Source organism: Ahaetulla prasina, chromosome 8 (genome assembly GCF_028640845.1).
Source record: "Ahaetulla prasina isolate Xishuangbanna chromosome 8, ASM2864084v1, whole genome shotgun sequence".
Taxonomy (NCBI): Eukaryota; Metazoa; Chordata; class Lepidosauria; order Squamata; family Colubridae; genus Ahaetulla; species Ahaetulla prasina.
In genome coordinates, this window is record NC_080546.1 from 93,515,386 (window position 1) to 93,536,460 (window position 21,075).

Here is a 21,075-nt window from a genome sequence, read left to right on the forward strand (position 1 = left end):
ATTATTGTTAAAAGAAAACTCTCACACTTAATGCAATAGATGTCATTTCCCTATGAATTCTTGCTTCTTATACCATATTTTTTCACTGAACTTACGTGAAGGGATTTTCCCCCTCCATCTTGGAATGGATGCAAACTGAAGGAGGGACAAGGAAATAATAATAAAAATGACCCCCTCATTAATGTCTTTATTAGGATCTTGAGCCCCTTTGCTATCTTTGATCTATAATGTGCCAGGTGCAGTAAAAGTGGTTTTATGGACTGTAAAGAGGAGAAGCTGAGAAACTTCACGGATAATTGATTTAAAGGTTCTGGAGAAGGTGGAAGATCAAAGAGTGGCTTAATGTGTTTATATTGCCCGGGAGAGCAGTCAACCAAGGCCTGGAAGAGATCTTGGTCAATTCATTAAGAGGAGATAGTTCCCATAAAGTTGTTCTTTCTCTTTGTCTTTGTCTTAAGAGAAGTATCCCACATTTGGGAATTGATGGCTTGAAGTAACACACACTAAGCTTCTCAGATGTAACTCAGGATACAGGTAGTCTTCAACTTACAACCACAATTGAGCCCAACGTTTCTGTTGCTACCATCTCTGTTGCCATGTGAAACGTTCGTTAAGTGAGTTCCATCTCATTTTACGATTTCTCTTGCTACAGTGGTTAAGTGAATCACTGCAGCTGTTAAGTCGGTAACACAGTTGTTAAGTGAATCCAGCTTCCCCCATTGCCTTGGCTGGTCAGAAAGCCACAAAAGGGGATTATATGACACACACACACACACCCAGATGCTGCAACCGTCATAAATACAAGCCAGTAGTCAGCACAATATGGTCAGCAAACATGGCGGTCCCAACTGGCAAAAGCTTCGGACCATCTAGTTTGGAAACAGGTGGACGAGGCCTTCATCCTGTAGTGGAGAGATAATGGCTAGAACGATGATGACGATGATGACAATGATGATGTCAAGCATCCAAATTTTGATCACGTGATGCTGCAGCGGTTGCAAGTATGAAAAACAGGCATGTCACTTTTTTCAATGCCGTTGTAGCTTTGGATGGTCATTAAACAAACTTAACAAGTTATATACTCTTCCCTCAATTATATCATTGCATCTTTCACTTGTCATTTGCCTTTTAATTCAGCAGCTCCTACAAAGTAGTTTCTGACCTACAGAATTATCCTGGCCTAACAACAATAGAATTATTTGATTGGAAACTTCAGATAATTTGATACCTCAACATCCCCACTCGTGATGAATGTTTGCGAATACGAACTCTACTTTTACAACAGCCATCAAAAAGACATCATTTCCTCACATTCCGTCCCCAAAGGATAAAGGGATATGCTATTATTTTTAACACACATAAATATGGACTATGAAATTGGGCAGAATTTATTCTCTGGTGAAACGCCAGCGTGCCTGAGCAGGCGATTCAATTCGGATGAAAAAGAACAAGAAGCGTTATTTTCATGTTAGGTTATAAAAAGCCGAGATCTGATCCTCAGGTTGTTCTTTAGGCTATCAAACTGACACCTAAGCAGAATTAATCAAAAGTTTGTAGAACTAATGCAGGGCCTTGAAAGGGATTGAATTCTCTGCACGGATATTTTGATATCTCGTTCTTCATCTTATTTATCCTTCATCCTGATTTTCTTTGCCTGCTCCCACCTCTCCTTTCTGTTTTGTTCAATTCAGTTCCATCCTTTGGATTCTTTTCAAAACCTCTCCATCCCATCACACCATTTAATTGTTCAATATTTCTCAAAAATACTGAAAATGCTGTCCAGCTTAGTATGAGCAGTGACAATAGCACCAGCACTTATACACCACTTCACATTACAGCCCTCTCTAAGACCCAACAATCCGGGTTTTCATTTTATCCAGCTTGGAAGGATAGAAGGTTGAGTCTACCTTGAGCCGGTCAGAATCGAACTCCTGGCAGTGGGCAGAGTCAGCCTGCAATACTGTATTCTAACCACTGCGCCACCACAGTTTAGATAACAATAGCCCTTAGACTTATATATACCATTTCATAGTGTTTTATCACCCTCTCTAAGTGGTTTTCCAGAGTCGACCTCTTGCCCCCAACAATCTGGGTCCTCATTTTACTGACCTCAGAAGGACAGAAGGCCGAGTCAATCTCTAGCCGGTCAGGATCGAACTGCTGGCAGTGGGCAGAGTCAGCCTGCAATGCTTCATTCTAACCACTGTGCCACCACAGCTCAGTATTAAAAAGAGCTAAGAAATCTGGGATCAATTCTTAGGAAGCTGAAAATGGGATGTTTCTCATTCCTCAGACTTCATTCTTCTTCTTCTTCTTCTTCTTCTTCTTCTTCTTCTTCTTCTTCTTCTTCTTCTTCTTCTTCTTCTTCTTCTTCTTCTTCTTCTCCTTCTCCTTCTCCTTCTCCTTCTCCTCCTTCTCCTTCTCCCTCTTCTTCTTCTTCTCCATGAGTCTTCCTGCTACCTTCTCCCTTACAATGCCAGCTTATTAATTCCTGAAAGTCTAGGGAGATCCTCCATCATCCAGTTCATGGTTATCCCAAAGGTGCTTTTTCAAGAGGCAACTGGACTTCCTTGTTTTTCCTTAAAGATGTTTTGCTTCTCGTCCAAGAAGCTTCTTCAGTTTTGACTGAATGGTGGGGAATAGAAGACTAACGACCAGATGACTGCAAGGAATATAAATCCTTCCAGTCCCCAAACGTATTCAGTCAGAACTGAAGAAGCTTCTTGGGTGAGAAGCAAAACGTCTTCAAGGAAAAACAAAAAAAAGTCCAATTGCCTCATGAAAAAGCACTTTTGAGTCATTCCTTTCTGCTTTTCTTCTGTCCGGCTTCTCCTCTCTTTATCTCCTCATCAATCCAACTCCCTACATGGCAACATTAAGAGATGTAGACTTCAGCAGGCTGGCTGAGGAATTCTGGGAGCTGAAATTGCCAAATTTGAGAAACAAGTGTTTTATACTACGCAGAAAAACTTAAATATAATAGATTGCAATATGCTATAGCAACTGATTGCTGTACATTTGGTATTAGAATATAGCTTTTGCAGTTCACTCCCAAGAGAAATTCAACTTAATATCAGAAATCAATCTGCCAAAGGACGTTAAACTCCTTTGAGAAATACAAGAAGTGGAACTGAGGTAAAGATCTGTTTAATTTACAAACATCAGTAAAGATACTGATAACCGGTCCAAATTAGACAAAGCAACACCATATTACACATGTACAACTATCTTTTCCTTGTATAAAAGAAATTAACCCCCCGCTTTTTTACAGGGTACCCCATGATTTACTAAAAAAAAAAAAAAAAGAACAACCCACTATAAAGAATTATTACCAATTCTATATTATACTTAGCAGCAACATGTTAACAAAGGAAAATATTTGGGCGCTTAAAAGTAGTTTTAATAATGGGGGAAATGATAATACAGCCTCTTTTATTCATTTTAAAGGTACCAAACTCCGAGGGAACATTAGTTTGAAAATATCTATCTTCTAGTGTCATTTTCAACACATAATTTCATTTTCTGAAAAGTAGCGTATACTTGGGAGGGGAGGGGAAGAATCACACCTATAACATTTGCCACCTATTTGTAAAGACAATTTCCTCATATATTACAAAGACTTGAGAGATGTCATATTTCCTTGTTATAATGAAAATAATAATCAGATTGTTTGCAGCTTCTGGTCCTATGATGGACACCAGCTGGCAGGTGCTGCACTAAAAAATATTAACCCAGATCAAATCTATTTATCCCGGGAGAACCTGCTATATTAGTCCTATTGCAAATATCCTGATTTTAAGTTTTCCTCTCTCTCTTTAAAAAAACAACTGAAAATAGAAAAATATCAGGACAAATATAAATTAATATATATTAAAGCATTGGGTGGGGGAGTAAAAAGTTTGGTCTAGATGTTAAGTACAGTGTACTTTGATATAATAAATATTTCTCAATAAACAGAATACTGTATAGAGCTGTTCAGGATTCATAGAAACAAAACTCCGCATTATATCTAATTTTCTCAACCATAATCTATTTTATCAATCTTATCATTTATATTACAAAAAAAAATTAATACTGTAAGAGGGTGGGTAAATGCTTTCTTTCTTTCTTCCTTTCTTTGTAACATGCTAACATTAAAAAAAAATGTGTTAGAAGATCTTAGGATAATTGTGAATTAACAAACGCTCTCATTTTCTCAACTTTTTTTTTACACTGTACAAAATGCATCACTTTTTTTTTTACTTTTTTCATCTTGTAAAAATGGGTCTCTTCCTCCACCTGAGAGCTTTCTTCTCGGTCTTGTGAAGGAAATAAAACCAAACCAAAGTGAAACCTGCTCCCCCGCCCCAGCTATAGTTAAAGTACATTAAAAAGAAAAACTTTATATTCTCTCCCATCGATACGAGGATCAGACGGAAAGATAATTGAGCCAAGGGCTTCTTTATCTTCAGAGTGGGTTGAAGAACGTTGGGTGTTAAAAGTAGTGGAATTTTTCCTATCCTGGTTGAAATTTTATCAGGTCTTTTTTTTTTACATATACATATTTCCTTCTTCAAGTCCTTGGAGTTTCAAGAAGTCTCTTTGAGCACTCGTTTTTTGACTTTTTTTTTTTTTGTAATTAAAGAAACAGTTCTTTATTGTCGTAATAAAAATAAGCCTGTTCTGTATTTTACAATATATATCCACTACGAAGCCTTACTTTAGTCCGAGAAGTGGCTGATACAGGATTTTTTCAGAAAAAAAAATGAGTGTGGGAAAAGTATGTCTCTTAAGAGAGGCACTGAGTGCAGCCGCATCTCACCACTTTTTCAACCTCGCCTATGAAGGAGGAGCCATCGGTGCATTCAAAAAGGTATTTCCTCTTTTTGCTTCTTAGCGGCCTGCAACATTGCCCGTTCACACAGCCCCCTTGACACTCGAGTCTCAGAACCTTCTGGGTCGTTTGGCACGCGGCGTAACCTTGCTGCTTTTGGAAATAATCTCGGATCCGTTCCTCTCGGCAAGCGATTTCTGCAAAGTGAAAAAGAAGAAAAAGCTCCAGATGCTTAAGGGGCATCTACTCAGAGCAGCTACTAAAGATCCCTTCTGTTTTGCTTTTCTTTCAGCTTAGAAAACAAACAAGCAAACAAAGAAACAAATAATGAAAACAATAAAATAAAACAAGGATTCTCCTCTGCAGGATTAAAGCTGACATGCAACAGCCTCTTTTTGGCACTGATTTATATCCAAACTCGAAATGCACTACAGTCACTATGACAAGAAAATTGGGAGCTTAAATCATTTTCTTTATTACAAAAATACATATCCTCTGTTTTGTTTTGTTTTTTAACAGCCAGCTGGTTTCTTTGACTGTTCGGAAATGTTTGAGACAGCACGCAATTTCATTTATTAGACCTAAATACTATTCAATCTGTTATTTAACAGCGGCTCCAGTCCCCTAGGCGCCATCAATTATCCAGGCATAAAACCCGTTTAAGTGGGAGAGCACGGTCCTTACGTCTATTGTAATCCCATGGATGCAAAAGGACAGAATGAATGAATACCAGATCTAGAAATGAAAGAGAGAGAGAAAAGACAGGAGACACAGCACAGAAGTGGAAAGGTGGGATCACGTCACCCTGTTTTTATCCATCTCACCTGAATAATTCGATGCGATAAATCGGCTGAAGATGAGAGGTCAAAAGTAGAATTTGGAATAAAACTAGCAGCAGAATCATTGGTTTTGGCTTCATAGTTGCAGTAGGCAGAGAAACAATAAATACAGAAAGATACAGCAGGTATAAGGTGGCAGTTTAAATATAGCAAAAGGTCGCTTCTGAAGAAAGAGAAAAGTTTTTATAGCAAAATCTTGAAAGGAGGAGATAAGAAAAACCTTCCTGGTTTTATGCTCTAAAATTAAAAACAACAACAACACCAAAACCAAAACCATCCTTCCCTCATTCTGTTAAATCATCCAGCAAAAAGCCGAAAATGTACTAAAATTGTTTGCCAGGGATGGAGATAAAGAAGAAAATTTAAAAAAATTTAAATTTCGAAAAGAAAATTGTATCGCGTGCATGCAGAACAGGATTTAAAAAAAAAAAAGAAAATTGTTGGGGTTTTTTTTCCCCCCTCTTCAGATAAAATGAGGATTTCCCCCCTTCTCCTAGGAGATCAATTCCCAGCCGATCCGGAGGCTCACCTTTATTGCAGCCGTCCCCGGTATATCCGCTGTGGCACTCGCAATATGGTTTTCCAAGGCCTGAAAGCCTGCATTTACCATGTTTGCATCGGAGGGGCTGGCAGGGGTTAAACACCTCCCCGTCTTCATCGCAGAGGACGCCTCCGTATCCCTGCAGGCATTGACAACTGTATGAAAAGGCATTGATTGGCAAGCAGGTACCATGTACACATCTACAGGGGAGACAAGCCCAAGAGAATAAGAATACATTATTCATCCGACCTCAGGCTAAGTGACACGAACGATAAGCGGGTTGGGCTGGGCTCTGAAGGGGAAGTGCCTCGCTTTAGAAGGTAGCTGGAAGGGACCTTGGAGGTCTTCTAGTCCAGCCCCCTGCTCAAGCAAGAGACCCTAGGCTATTCCAGACAAGTGACTGTCCAGTCTCTTCTTTAAAAACTCCAGTGATGAAGACCCTACAAGTTCTGAAGAACAAGTTCTGTTCCACTGGTTGATTGTCCTCACCGTCAGGAAGTTTCTCCTTAATTCCAGGTTGCTTCTCTCCTTGATGAGTTTCCATCCATGGTTTCTTCTCCTGCTTTCAGGTGCTCTGGAGAATAAGTTGACTCCCTCTTCTTTGTGGCAGCCCCTCAAATACTAGGATACTACTATCATGCCCCAACTAGTCCTTCTTTTCTCTAGACTGGCCATGCCCAATTCCTGCACCGTTCTTCATATGTTTTTGTCTTCCAGGCCTTTAATCATCTTGGTTGCTCTTCTCTCAACTTTTTCCAAAGCCTCAACAACTTTTTTGTAATGTGGTGACCAAAACTGGATGCAGGATTCAGGTGTGGCCTTCCTAATAAAGCCTTAGTAAAGGAAATGCTTCAGAGTTTCATTTTAGAACACCGAATAGTAGATTGGAAGGGACCTTGGAGGTCTTCTAGTTCAACCCCCTGTTTGAGCAGGAGGCCCTCTACCATTTCAGACAAATGGTTGTCCAGCCTCTGTTCAGAAGCCCTCAGTGAAGGAGCACCCATAACTTCTGAAGACAAGCCCTTCCGCTGATCAATTCTTTTGTTAGGAAACCTCTCCTTAGTTCTAGAATTGCTTCTCTCTTTGCTGAGTTTCCTTCTATTGCATCTGATCTTGACTTTTGGTGCTTTGGAAAATATTTTGACCTATTCCCTTTTGTAGGAGAATATTGGAACAGTGCTGTGATGTCTCCCCTGGAATTGCAGCAACTCCCTAAGACGTCATGAATCAGCTTGGGAGCATCTACTACTGCACTACTATTAATCTTCTCATCGTTCCCATCACCTGTCTCCTTCCACTTCTCACTGTATGACTAACTTTGTTGCTTGTATCCTTATGATTTATATTGATAGTGATTGTTTCCTGATTGCTTATTTGTTCCTTATGACTATCATTAAGTGTTGTACCTTATGATTCTTGATGAATGTATCTTTTCTTTTATGTACACTGAGAGCTTATGCACCAAGACAAATTCCTTGTGTGTCCAATCACACTTGGCCAATAAAAACTTCTATTCTATTCTATTCTATTCTATTCTATTCTATTCTATTCTATTCTATTCTATTCTATTCTATTCTACTCTACTCTACTGTATTTCTATTTCTCCTTCCACTTATGACTGTATCTTTATTGCTTGTATCCTTATGATTTATATGGATATTGATTGTTTCCTGATTGCTTATTTGTACCCTATGACTATCATTAAGTGTTGTACCTTATGATTCTTGATGAAGGTATCTTTTCTTTTATGTACACTGAGAGCATTTGCACCAAAGACAAATTCCTTGTGTGTCCAATCACACTTGGCCAATAAAAAATTCTATTCTAACTGACCGGCAAGGATGCAGCAGCCGCTGGGCATTGGGAAAAGAACCACTGTAGATGTGTAATGGAAGACCTGAGTAGGCTACCACAGGTCATAAGTTCTGCTTTTCTCAACAACCGGCAACACAGAACCCACAATCGTCACAACCGTTGCATGCATCGGATCACTTGAATTCATATAAATACAGTACAGGTGAGTCCCTGATGTACAACAGTTCGTTTTGTAACCGTTTGAAGTTACAACAGCACTGAAAAAAAGTGACTTATGACCATTTTTCACAATTATGACCAGGTTATGACCCATCGGCCATCCTCTTCATGGCTTCTTTTAATGGCTGTTTCCAAGGATGGATTTCAATCTAATCTGGGTCTAATCCAGAATCACCGCACTATGACGATGCCTTGGATTGTTCACCAAGTTTTAGGATCATAACATTCAAGGGAATTGTAACCATCTACAGGTTTCCTAATCTTAGTTACTGGGAGCGGAGCAGTTCTAGACTGCTAATACGAACTTTGAAAACTGGGCTCCTAAAATTACTCTTGCTTCTTCCAGGGATGTCTGGCACGAGTCAGTAGTGATTTTGCCCGCAGGTAGATGATTTGATCCGTGGCATCTTCTTTTTAGGGAATTTGGACTGGATTTCTTCCTGATTTGAAAAGAATTCCTGGGACTGAATCTCCTAATATGTCAAATATTCTGAAGCCCCCAAAAACAGTGATTAAATTTACATATCCCGATAGTTGATTAGATTTTTATAGGCTACTCTCCCCCCCCCACCCCTCCAAAAATCACCAATTTTTGGAATAAAATCATAGTGCTAAATTAAACAGTGTTGCTGTTGTGCCTCGCTCACTCCCCCACTGTAGCAGGGCCCCTCTTTTCTCCTGCCAGACGCTGATAGTGCTGAAGAATGTCCTGGCATGCCTCCAGCCCCCAGCCCTGGCACCATGCCCGGACAGGCCGAGCAAGACGAATGGCCTGACGTGCCTCCAGTCCCCAGTCTTGGCACCATGCCCAGGCAAACGGAGCAACTAAACCCCTCCCCCACAGCATGTGAGCCTGAAGAATGTGAAGCTAGTCATGAGCTCAGATTACCAACAGCTGGAGGCTGGAGAGATCCTCGCTTCCGGAGAATAGAGAGGCGACGTCAGCAAAAGGAAGGGAGGGGCAGGCCTGGATAAGTGCTGAGTCATGGAGCCACACCCCATGGCCTATATAAAGGATCTGCTTTCTGGCATTCTTTGAGTCAGGCAAAGTCTAACTTGGATTGCTGAAGTCACATCTTGGACTCCTGCCTGCCCTGAGGACTCTGACAGAACTTTGGCAAAGCTGCAGAGGCTTTGTGGCCACGCTTGATACGGACTTCCCCGACCCGGCCGTCAGAGGAGGAGTGGGACACGACAGTCGCATAATGACAACCACTATCATATAACCAGGCGTATCTATATTGTTGAAACGGGTTTGGCCCTGCCATCCATTCCCTGAACAAATACTTTCAAGAAGTATTACAGCTTAACCCAACAGGACTCAAAGAAATGACTCCGAAAAAATTTGTAAAGTTGAGTCGCGCCATCAACTTTGAAGGCTGTGAATACAGGTAGAATTACGATGACAACTGAGCCCAAAATTTATGCTGCTAAGTGAGACATTTGTTAAGTGAGCTTGGTTCCCCATTTTACGACCTTTCTTGCCACCGTTGCTAAGTGAATTATTGCAGTTGTTCAATTAGGAACTCGGTTGCTAAGTGAATCTGGGTTTTCCCTTTGACTTTGCTTGTCAGAAGGTCACAAAAGGGGATTACAGTACGTGACACACACACCCCCGCGGGACACTGCGACCGTCATATATATGAGTCAGTTGCCAAACGTCTGAATTCTGATCACATGGCCACAGGATCGTAGGTATGAAAAATAGCCATTCGTCACTGTTTTCAGTGCTGTTGTACCTTTGAAGGGTCACTAAACGAGGCATTGTAAGTGGAAAGCCCACCTTATAGAACTCCTCTCCCAGGCCAAAGGGTTTCACCCTTAAAAGTGATATATCGGTCTGCTACTCACTTGTTCCCCAGGCAAGGGCTGCTGGCTTCCTGGTCGCAGAGCGAGCCGCTCCATCCCTCATCGCACTCGCAGGTAAAGCCGGACTGGCCGGTCACGTGGCAAGTGCCGTGGACACACACCTTCTTCAGACAAGGTTCGCAGCCTGGGAGGATCCCAACTTGCAACGGGACGTTCCTGAAATCTTGCAGCTCGCTGTTGATGAAGAGATTTCGGAGGCAGCCGTGGAAGCTGGTGGCATTTTGCCCTAGAGGTTGGTGCAATGCAGCCACGTTTTCCTTCACCGGCATACCTGGGGGATGGATTGTACAGGTGAGCGGAATGGACGCCTCTGTCCGGCTGGCTCTCTTAAAGTAACCGACTCGCTACAGAAAGTGTCACCCTTCCCGCATTTTATTTACCATATTTTTCGGAGTATAAGATGCACCTTTTCACCCCCCAAAAAACAGGGTGAAAATCTGGGTGCTTCTTATACTCCGAATGTAGCCCTGCCTAGCTTCTCAAACGGAGGTTTCGGAGGCTGAAAAAAGCATCAGAAATGGAGCTTCAGAAAAGAAGCTCCCAGAGTTTCAGAGGCTTTTTTTCTGAAGCTGTTTCGGAGGCTTTCAGAGGCAGAAAAAAAGTTTTTTTCTGAAACAGAGTTTCAGAGGCAGAAAAAAAAGCCAAAAAAAAAGCAAGGCACAAGCTCACAACCAAGGAACCTGTTGCTAACATTCACCTCTGGGAACAGCTGATTGGGGATATTCCGGGAGACCAATCCACCTGCCAATCAGCTTTTTTCTTATTTTCCTCCCCAAAAACTAAGGTGCGTCTTTGTTAGGAAATTCTTATTTGCCTAACCAGTTGGCCAGGCAATATATAAACTAACTATGTATGTTTGCAGTAAGAAAGGTATTATATTGTTTTAAGGCTGTGCTGCATCATGCAAGCATCCTGATTGGCTGAGCTCTGTAGCCAATGTATAAAAGGAAAACTAAATTATGGCTTGTTGGGAATCTACAGGGACGCTACAGCATTGTTATCTGATGACATGCTGCAACTGTACATTTGAGCTTTATGATCGTTGCTTGATCATGGCTAGTTACTGATTCCTCAATATTTACTAACTGTTGTGTATTGAACTGTGTTTTGCCGAACTGAAAGAAGACCTTGTTTGTTGTGCAAGTCTACGTTGGTAAGAAGACTTGATATTTGTAACATCCCTGACTGACTGACTTTATATGGGTATGACCTGGAATTGTTTTTGGACTATGACTTTGCCTTTTCCCTAAAAATAAAGGAATATCAAACCCCAGTTTGTCCATGTAGTGACTGTTATTGTCTACAACCAGTCTCAGTCGTTTTCATGCATAGGGTACTCTGCTCAACAGTCCACAACCTTGGTTGTGAACCCAGATTACCCTTAACAGTCTTATACTCTGAAAAATACGGTATTTATTAAACGCAGGCGATACCAAGCTCACCAAGAGGCGACCCAAGGCAGCTTGCAATCAATTTTCTAGATAAACGTGCTTTTTTTTTCAAGAGGCAACTGGACTTTCTGTTTTTTCTTTGAAAATGTTTTGCTTCTCATCCAAGAAGCTTCTTCAGCTCTGACTGGATGGTGGGCTCTACATCCATTTGCACCGCTCAGGTGACCCTGAGGACACAGATAAACCTCCAAGTGGCCTCAACGACTCTCTAAAAAGGATGCAAATGTCTGCGAGGAGTCTAAATCCTTCCATTCCCCACCATCCAGTCAGAACTGAAGAAGCTTCTTGGATGAGAAGTGAAATGTCTTCAAAGAAAAACCAGAAAATGCCTCTTGAAAAAGCACCTTTTTGGGACAACCATGATCTGGATGACAGAGAATTTCTATAGACATTCAGACTTCCCATTTGCTCCCACCTTTTCCAATGACTCTCTTATAAAAAATTGCTGATTTCCTTAAAGGATTTTTACAGATTGGATGGTTAAAGGTGGAGAAACTTAATGATGATATATCACTTCACAAGATTTTGGCCATTTGTTCAACTGTTGGCTGAATTAGATCACTCCACAATAGACCCATAAAAACCATATTGACAGGGCAAAAAAATTTTTTAAAAAAGAATTCACTCTTTGAGAAATTTTTAGTTTGAAAAATTAACTAAATGCAAAAAAAAAAAAGCAAAGAGAAAAACATAAAATTATAAAAGGAACAGGAAAAAATATGTACAGTATATGTAATAGGCTCCACTCTTCATACAGTGCAAGGCAGAGGTGAAATCCAGCAGGTTCTGATAGGTTCTGGAGAACCGGTAGCGGAAATTTTGAGTAGTTCGGAGAACCGGCAAATATCACCTCTGGCTGGCCCCAGAGTGGGGTGGGAATGGGGATTTTGCAATATCCTTTCCCCAGGAGTGGGGGGGGGGAATGGGGATTTTGCAGTATCCTTCCCCTGCCACGCCCACAGAACCAGTAATAAAAAAAATTTGGATTTCACACTGGTGCAAGGTACAGCAAACAATTCCACCCATCCAAAAAAAAAAAAAAAGTCTGAGCTTAGAAAGGCTTAGCGGCTGAGCTGCTATGAAACTCTTAGTTATTTTAAAAAGTGAGAATTACTGTTTTTCTTCCCTTTCGCCCAGCTGCGTTTTCCAAGACAGCAGAAGCTCTCTACCCCTGTAGCAGGAAGAACTTACCTCCAACATAAAACGGGGAGTCAAAATTCAAAGTAGATTGTTTAGACAGGTTGGTGATGGTTTTGGGGTTTCCTCCATCAATAGATAACGACAGAATCTGGTCCATTACTAATAGTTCCACCATGTGGAATTTTCCATCATTGATGGTCTCGACACTGGGGAAGGGAAAGTGTTTTAATTTCATAAATATTAATCACTGCACCAAGATTTTAAGAGTCGGTGTCTACGTATCCCACCGGTCCCAACTGCTTATACTAAGCTAGCAGAGATCTGCGTAATGCCCTGAAGTTTAAGCCCTCTGCATGCAGAAAACTATGAGAAACGGCAATTTCCTAACTGTGCATAAGAAAAATTAACCCAAATAACTTCAAACTGCCACCTATTTTCAGTGTGGTGATCCTTTTGTGACTTTGGGAAATCTGTAATTAGAGAATCAAAAATTCACTCCAGGGTATTCAGATATAGGAAGCCCTTGGCTTACGACCACAATTGGGCCCCAAATTTCTGCTGCTGAGTGAAACATTTGTTAAGTGAGTTTTGCCCCATTTGATTGCCTTTCTTACAACAGTTGTTAAGTGAATCATTGCAGTTGTTAGGTTAGTAAACTGGTCGTTAAGTGAATTTGGCTTCCACATTGACTTTGCAGCCGTCACAAGTATGAGACAATTGCCAAGCGGCCACGTGACCATAGGGATGCTGCAATGGTCATAATTGGGAAAGCCAATTATAATTTGAACCATTACAATTCGAACGGTCACTAAATGAACTGTTGTAAGACAAGAACTACCTGCATCATGTGTTCTGTCATCTTGAAAGAGAGCCGTTCCCTGGTTACAATAATCATGAAGAAATCCATGTGCAAACTCAAAGCATAACAATTACAGCTCCTACAATTCCTATCGGTATAATATCACAACCACAGTTTGACAAAAAAATCTTTTCTCTTCTGCCAAGCACACTCAGATCATAGATAGCGCTTATAATTCATTCTGAAAGTGCTGGAATATAGTTTAATCGTGCATTAATGGTAATTGATGCAATCCTAGTTCACATGATCGGGCCAATATAATGTTCCATAATTTATGTAACCATCTTTCCTTTTCCAGTGACCAAGGGATACGTACCTCAACAGGGGATAAATCTTCTTATCCTCCCACCTCTCCCAACTCCACCATTTTGGCAAAAATATAATAAAAGTTTTCATTTTCTTATTAATTAGATTCCTTGATGGGTGTTCAAAAGGTTGCATCTCATTTTATTTTAATACTAAAGATGAAGGGACATTGGTATATAGATTTAGGACATGTCTATGTGGAATTCCATATCGGCTAGGTAGCAATGTGGCAATTCCGATTCTTCAAAGAAAATTAAAGCAGAAGGTGACAACAGAATCACAGAGTTGGAACGGAACTTGGAGGCCTTCTAGTCCAGGGGTCTCCAACCTTGGTCTCTTTAAGACTTGTGGACTTCAACACCCAGAGTCCCTCAGCCAGCTTCAACTCTGGGAGTTGAAGTCCACAAGTCTTAAAGGGACCAAGGTTGGAGACCCCTGTTCTAGTCCAATCCTCTGCTCTAGCAGGAGACCCTATGCCCGTGATGGCAAACCTACGGCATGCGTGCCACAAGTGGCACATGTAGCCATATCAGTGGGCATGCAAGCTCAGCTCCTTTTCGGGCCTTCTGGGCCCACCAGAAGTAGGGAAACCTCTTGGGCCTCCAGGGGGGTGGGAAGCCCGTTTTCGCCCTCCCCAGACTCCTAGAAAGGCTCTGGAGCCAGGTGAGAGACAAAAATGGGCCTACTGGGCCATCACGTGCCAAGAGCAGGGGGAGGGGGAGGTCACACACACATGCACGGGGTGCCCCCTCCTGGCACGCAATGGCAAAAAGGTTAGCCATCACTGCCCTATTTCAGACAAATAGTTGTCCAATCTTTTTTTAAAAAAATCACCAGTGTTGGAACACCCACAACTTCTGGAGGCAAGCTGTTCCACTGGTTAATTGTCCTCACTGTCAGGAAATTTCTCCTCAGTTCTAGGTTGCTTCTCTCCTTGATTAGTTTCCATCCGTTGCTTCTTGTTCTACCCTCAGGTACTTTGGAGAATAGCTTCACTCCCTCTTCTTTGGGGCAGCCCCTGAGACTTTGGAAGACTGCTATCATGTCTCCCCTAATCCTTCTTTTTACTAGACTAGATATACCCAATTTCTGCAATTGTTCTTCCTATGTTTTAGCCTTCAGTCCCCTAATCACCTTTGTGGCTCTTCTCTGCACTCTTTCTAGAGTCACAACATCTTTTTTATATTGTGGCAACCAAAACTACAATATTCCAAGTGTGGTCTTACCAAGGCATTACCAAAGGTGGCAGAGGAAACATGGAAAATAGAAACTTGATCGTGACCTGCTGGATTCCCTCATATCATAGTTCAAACTTTCCCGACTTTGAAGTGGAAGGAGGAATTATGCTCTCCATTTTATCCCCTAAACCACGTAGCCGGAGTCGAAGGAAAACTTCCTTCTTCAGAAAACATTTCAAGACATAATTGTAAAAAAAAAATGACATTGGAAAATCCCAAAGGTGCTTTTTTCTTTTTCCCCCAAAAGGCAACTGGAGTTTTTTGGTTTTTTTTTTCCTTTGGAAACATTTCATTTCCCATCTAAGTAGCTTCTTTAGTTCTGGAATGAACCAAAGAAAAGTCCAGTTTCCTTTTGAAAATGCATTGTTGGAACAACCGCGATCCAGGTGACTGGGAATTTCCATACAGGATTCACTGGAAGCTGCCACTTCTGAAACACAACTGGATTAAAAACAATGCATGTTTTCTTCAAAGCCTGGTTTTCTTATTTATAAGCCCACCTGTAGATGGCAGATACTGGATACGTTCCTGCGTCATAACTGACTCGTACACGTCCCCGGTAGAGCTCCATGGCTACGTGATCATCGTCACCTTTATACAGCAGAATCCCACTGTCTTCATCTGTGGAAATCTGACGGCAAACCATTTGGAATTATTAGAAATATTGACATTGAAAGTTGTTTTTTTAAAAGGATATTGACTACAACCAATTCACCCTTCAGTGAATGTCATTTATATATATATATACATATATATATGTAGGTCTTTGGTTGTTCGGATTTTTCCGTAAAACTTGGAATTTCTTGGGGGAGAAACCGAATAACCAAAGACCTACATATATATGTATGTATGTATGTATGTATGTATGTATGTATGTATGTATGTATGTACGTAGGTCTTTGGTTGTTCGGGTTTTCTCCCGTGTAAAATTGGAAGCGTCTTGGTGACGTTTCGACAAAGTCGAAAATATATATATTCTACTCTCTTTAGTATGATACAAGTCTTACGTTCAGCTTTAGGGAGATGAGGAGAGCTGAACTCTTGAGGGTGTTCCTTTTAGTGGCTAGGGTTGTTTTTTTTAAATGGTTTCCCCATAGAGTCCCAAATATCTTTTTTCTTTTTTGTAAAAAGTTTTTTTTTATTTTTTAATACACACACCAACATACATTTTTTCTGAACAGAATATTGGCCAGGTTTCAAGTTTATACAACTCTTAGTTCTCTTCCAACACATTTTATATGCTTACATTAATATGTTTTGCTTTTCTCCCTCATTTTTTGTTTTCTTTCTTTTATTTAAGTTGTATATCTAATCTTACCCTTCGCCCTGAATTCTAATCATTTTATCCAACTTCCCTCTTTTTTCCCCTCTCATTACTCCCTCTAAGTTAAACCCTTTATTCCCCATTAATATTTATAACATTTTATATATACTACTTATCAAACCTTAGAGTCATTCATAAATTTGCAATTCAAAGCAGTTCATATAATATTAACCATAATCAAAAAAGAAAAGAAAAATAACTCAGTTAATCTTCATAATATCACTTCTGATGCTTTAAATAAATTCTATAATCACAATTAAAAACTTTTTATGCTTTCAAATACCATTATTAATAATTAAACCATTTAATGTATTGTCAGCCATTTTTCCCCCTCTTCTTTTCTCTCTTTCTCCTTTTTTTCTTCTTTCTCTTAAAATCCTTTACTCTCTTTGCTTGTCCTGTATTTCCATCCACTCTCCTCTTCCCCCTTTCCTTCGTTCTTATATTTTCACTGTTAATCCCAATGTGGTCCTTTAACTTTGTATTTTTTTTTCCTCCCTCCTTTTTTTCCTCTTTGTCTCTTTCTGCCCTCGCTATTTTTGTCTGTTCTCCTAGTTTGCAATGTTTTTCTAGCTACTCTCCTTATTCCCCTTTTAATTATTCTTCTTTTCCCAGTGTGATTGCAAAGATCTTTTTTCAAGAGAGCAACTGGACTTCCCGGTTTTTCTTTGAAGACGTTTCGCTTCTCCAGAACTGAAGATGCTTCTCGAATGAGAAGCGAAACATCCTCAAAGTAAAAAAAAAAAAATCCCAAAAAGTCTAGTTGCCTTTTGAAAAAAGCACCTTTGGGACAACCTTCACCTGGATGATGGAGGATCTCTGCAGACTTCCCCATAGAGGTGTGGTGGGCTCCCATCCTATCTACCTCATGGAAGCTGCTCAAAACAGAGGTCTTCCAGACGGCATGCAGGCTTTGACCCAGGGGTGAAATCCAGCAGGTTCTGGAGAACCGGCAGCAGAAATTTTGAGCAGTTCGGAGAACCGGCAAATACCACCTCTGGCTGGCCCCAGAGTGGGGTGGGAATGGGGATTCTTCCCGCAGGAGTGGGGTGGGAATGGGGATTCTGCAATATCCTTCCCCCAGGAGTGGGGTGGGAATGGGGATTTTGCAGTATCCTTTCCCGGAGTGGGGTGGGAATGGGGATTTTGCAATATCCGTCCCCCACAAGTGGGGAGGGAATGGGGATTTTGCAATATCCTTCCCCTGGAGTGGGGTGGGAATGAGGATTTTGCAGTATCCTTCCCCGGATTGGGGTGGGAATGGAGATTTTGCAATATCCTTTCCCCAAAATAGGGTGGGAATGGGGATTGTGCAGTATCCTTCCCCTGGAGTGGGGTGGGAATGGGGATTTTGCAATATCCGTCCCCCACAAGTGGGGAGGGAATGGGGATTTTGCAATATCCTTCCCCTGCCATGCCCACCAAGCCATGCCCACAGAACTTGTAGTAAAAAAAGTTGAATTCCACAGCTGCCTTGACCCCCATCTCGGTCCGATGATAGCTTGGTTTGCTCCATTTAATTCTGTTCTACGTTTTTCACTCGTTTGTAAACCTTCTAACTGCACAGGCGGTCTTCAACTTACCACACTTGTGAATGGAACTAAGCAAGGCAGTCCTTAAGCGAGTCACGTCCGGTTTTATGACCTTCCTTTGCCACAGGTGTTCAGCAAATCCATACGGATGGGTTGTTAAGTGAATTTCCCCCAAGGACTCGACTCGTCGGAAGGTGACTGAGAAAGTTGCAACTGGCCATCGCATGACCCCGAGATGTTACAACCATTGCCGAGGGCCTGAATTTTGATCATGTGGCCGTAGGAAGGCTGGGATGGTTGCAAGTACAAGGACCAACCCGTCACTTACTTCAGTGCCACTCTCACTTTCAACCATCATTAAACAAATGGTTCTATCCCCTGGTGTGTTTTGTCTGTTTTATATTGTTTCTCAGGCACTTTATCTATTCAGGTAGTCCTCGACTCTTTCAGACACACAACCACTGCAGTGGTCCCTGGGTCACGTGATCCCCTTTTGTGACCATCTGACAAGGAAAGTCAAGTGGGGAACCAGACTCACTTAACAACCGTGTGACCAACTTGTGAAGGCTATTAAATGAGGACTACTTGCAGCTGAACTAGAGTTGTCAACGGTTGAGCGGGTTTTTCATTTTCTCCTATTAAAAAGATTCACTCTTCTCTCAATAGTGCATCAAACCAATGCCACACGTGCAAATCAGAGTTTCCCACAAAGGTTTTGGTGAATAGTGTTTTTCATTTTCCAGGTATGTCACTTTTCTTTGGTCTCCTGGGGTCTTCATCCACCTTCTTCGGCTCTAAATACCGTCTGTGGTAAGTGGCCTTCAGAGGCATTTATGGGCTCAATAAAATACACATTAATTTACATTAATGACTCACACAATTTCACACTTTATGATGAACTTACCTGGAGGGTGATATTGGTGTGCGAGTGAATCTTGGTTGACGGGATTTGCAGGTACGTTTCTTTCTGGACGAAGTTTATGCTGACTAGCTTTTCGCATTTCTCCCCTTGGTAACCAGACAGGCATTGGCAGTTTGGCTCGTTGGCCTTCATAATGCACTGGGCTCCGTTCTGACATTCATAGTGATCACACGGGCTGGTGCGAGGCAAGACCATCGGTGGCGAAAACTCACAGAAAAGTCCGCTAGATACAAACGAGGAAGTAACTTTGGTTAAGTTAACAGAAACCAAACAGTAATTGGTAACCCTGTACCAATTCAGGCAAATGGCTATCCAATCTTTTCTTAAAAACCTCCAGTATTGGAGCACCCACAACTTCTGGAGGCGAGTAGTTCAACTGGTTAATCGTTCTCACTATTAGGAAATTTCTTCTTAGTTCTAGGTTGTTTCTCTCCTTGATTGGTTTCCATCCATTGCTTCTTGTCTGGTGCTTTAGAAAATAGGTTGACCCCCTCTGCTTTGTATGAGCCCCTGAGATATTAAAAATTGCTATCATGTCAGCCCTAGTCTTTCTCTTCATTAAACTAGACATGCTCACTTCCTGCAACCGTTCTTCATATATTTTAGTCTCTAGTCCCCGTATCACTTGATAATTAGAACTGCAGAAAAAAACAATGGCTACCAACCTGCCTTCCATTGAGGACCTGTATACTGCACGAGTCAAAAAGAGGGCTGTGAAAATATTTGCAGATCCCTCGCATCCAGGACATAAACTGTTTCAACTCCTACCCTCAAAACGACGCTACAGAGCACTGCACACCAGAACAACTAGACACAAGAACAGTTTCCCTCCCCCACCCCCCAAATCACTCTTCTTGACGACTACCATATTTTTTGGAGTTTAAGATGCACCAGAGTATAAGACGCAGCTTAGTTTTTGGGGAGGAAAATAGGAAGAAAAAAATCTGCCTACCAGATATTCATCTGACTAGCGTCCTTAGTCTGGTCAGCTTCAGCACATTAGTTTTCTGGGTTTTATCCTCTACTTGGGGATAAAAACCAGGTTCTAAAGCAAAACTGATCTTTGGACAGAGAAGCAATGAGAAAAACAGGCAAACCACCCATTGCTTCACTCACTAGCGCATCGTTAGGGCTGGAAAAAAAAGCTTCGAAACAGCTCCATTCAGAGTATAAGACACACCCAAATTTTCAGCTTCTTTTAGGAGGGAAAAATGTGCATCTTATACTCTAAAAAAATATGGTAATTCCCACAACACTGTCAAATAATTTACTAAGACTCTATTACTATTATTATTCTCTTCCTTACTAGTATCTATTTCTTCCCACTTATTACTATAACCATGTTGCTTGTATCTTTCAATTTATATTGTTTTTATTTGTTTTCTAGTACAATTTGATAGCTTATTAGTAGCCTTGACTATCACTAAGTGTTGTATCTTCTTGATGAATGTATTTTATTCTCCTTATGTACACTGAGAGCATACGCACCAAAGACAAATTCCTTGTGTGTCCAATCACACTTGGCCAATAAAGAATTTTATTCTATCTATTCATTCTTGCTGCTCTTCTCTAAATTCTTTCCAGAGTCTCAACATCTTTTTTATAATATGGTGACCAAAACTGGACGCAGCATTTCAAATATGGCCTTACTAAGGCTTTATAGAGCAGTATTAGTAACTCATGTGATGTTGATTCTATCTGTCATGCCCCTGTCATAGTCTGAATCCGACGGTATTTTGCTTGCCCCGCTGGATTAATTACATAATAATAATAATAATAATAATAATAATAATAATAATAATAATAATAATAATAATAATAATAATAATAATAATAATAATAATAATTTAATTTTTATACCGCCCTTCTCCCGAAGGACTCAGGGCGGTGAACAGGCAGATAAAATAATACAATACATTTCAATAAAAACACTATTTAAAAAACTTATTCCAATAGCCTAAATTTAAAATACAATACAAAATATAAAATAAACCCCAATAAAATCCATGTTTAAAAACCCTATTAAGCCAGTCCTGCTCGGAAGAATAGATATGTTTTAAGCTCGCGGCGAAAGGTCCGGAGGTCAGGAAGTTGTCGAAGTCCTGGGGGAAGCTCATTCCAGAGGGTAGGTGCCCCACAGAGAAGGCTCTCCCCCTGGGGGTCGCCAGCCTACACTGTTTGGCTGACGGCACCCTGGGGAGGCCCTC

General features: G+C 41.0%; 1 protein-coding gene across 2 annotated transcripts in view; it reads right to left on the reverse strand.

Moving 5' to 3' along the window:
* Positions 1 to 3,852: 3,852 nt before the first annotated feature.
* The window catches only part of SLIT2 (slit guidance ligand 2), a 231,620-nt gene continuing 214,397 nt past the window's right edge, over positions 3,853 to 21,075 (reverse strand). Inside the window, exons 31-36 of one of the 2 annotated variants that reach the window (XM_058193772.1) lie at positions 18,851 to 19,091; positions 15,591 to 15,721; positions 12,739 to 12,893; positions 10,079 to 10,367; positions 6,182 to 6,393; positions 3,853 to 5,010 (exon numbers count right to left, since the gene is read on the reverse strand). In XM_058193772.1, coding sequence (XP_058049755.1) covers positions 4,769 to 5,010; positions 6,182 to 6,393; positions 10,079 to 10,367; positions 12,739 to 12,893; positions 15,591 to 15,721; positions 18,851 to 19,091 — 1,270 coding nt within the window. In that variant the 3' untranslated portion in view covers positions 3,853 to 4,768. The remainder of the gene's footprint in view (positions 5,011 to 6,181; positions 6,394 to 10,078; positions 10,368 to 12,738; positions 12,894 to 15,590; positions 15,722 to 18,850; positions 19,092 to 21,075) is intronic. The other variant, XM_058193773.1, reaches the window with a different exon arrangement.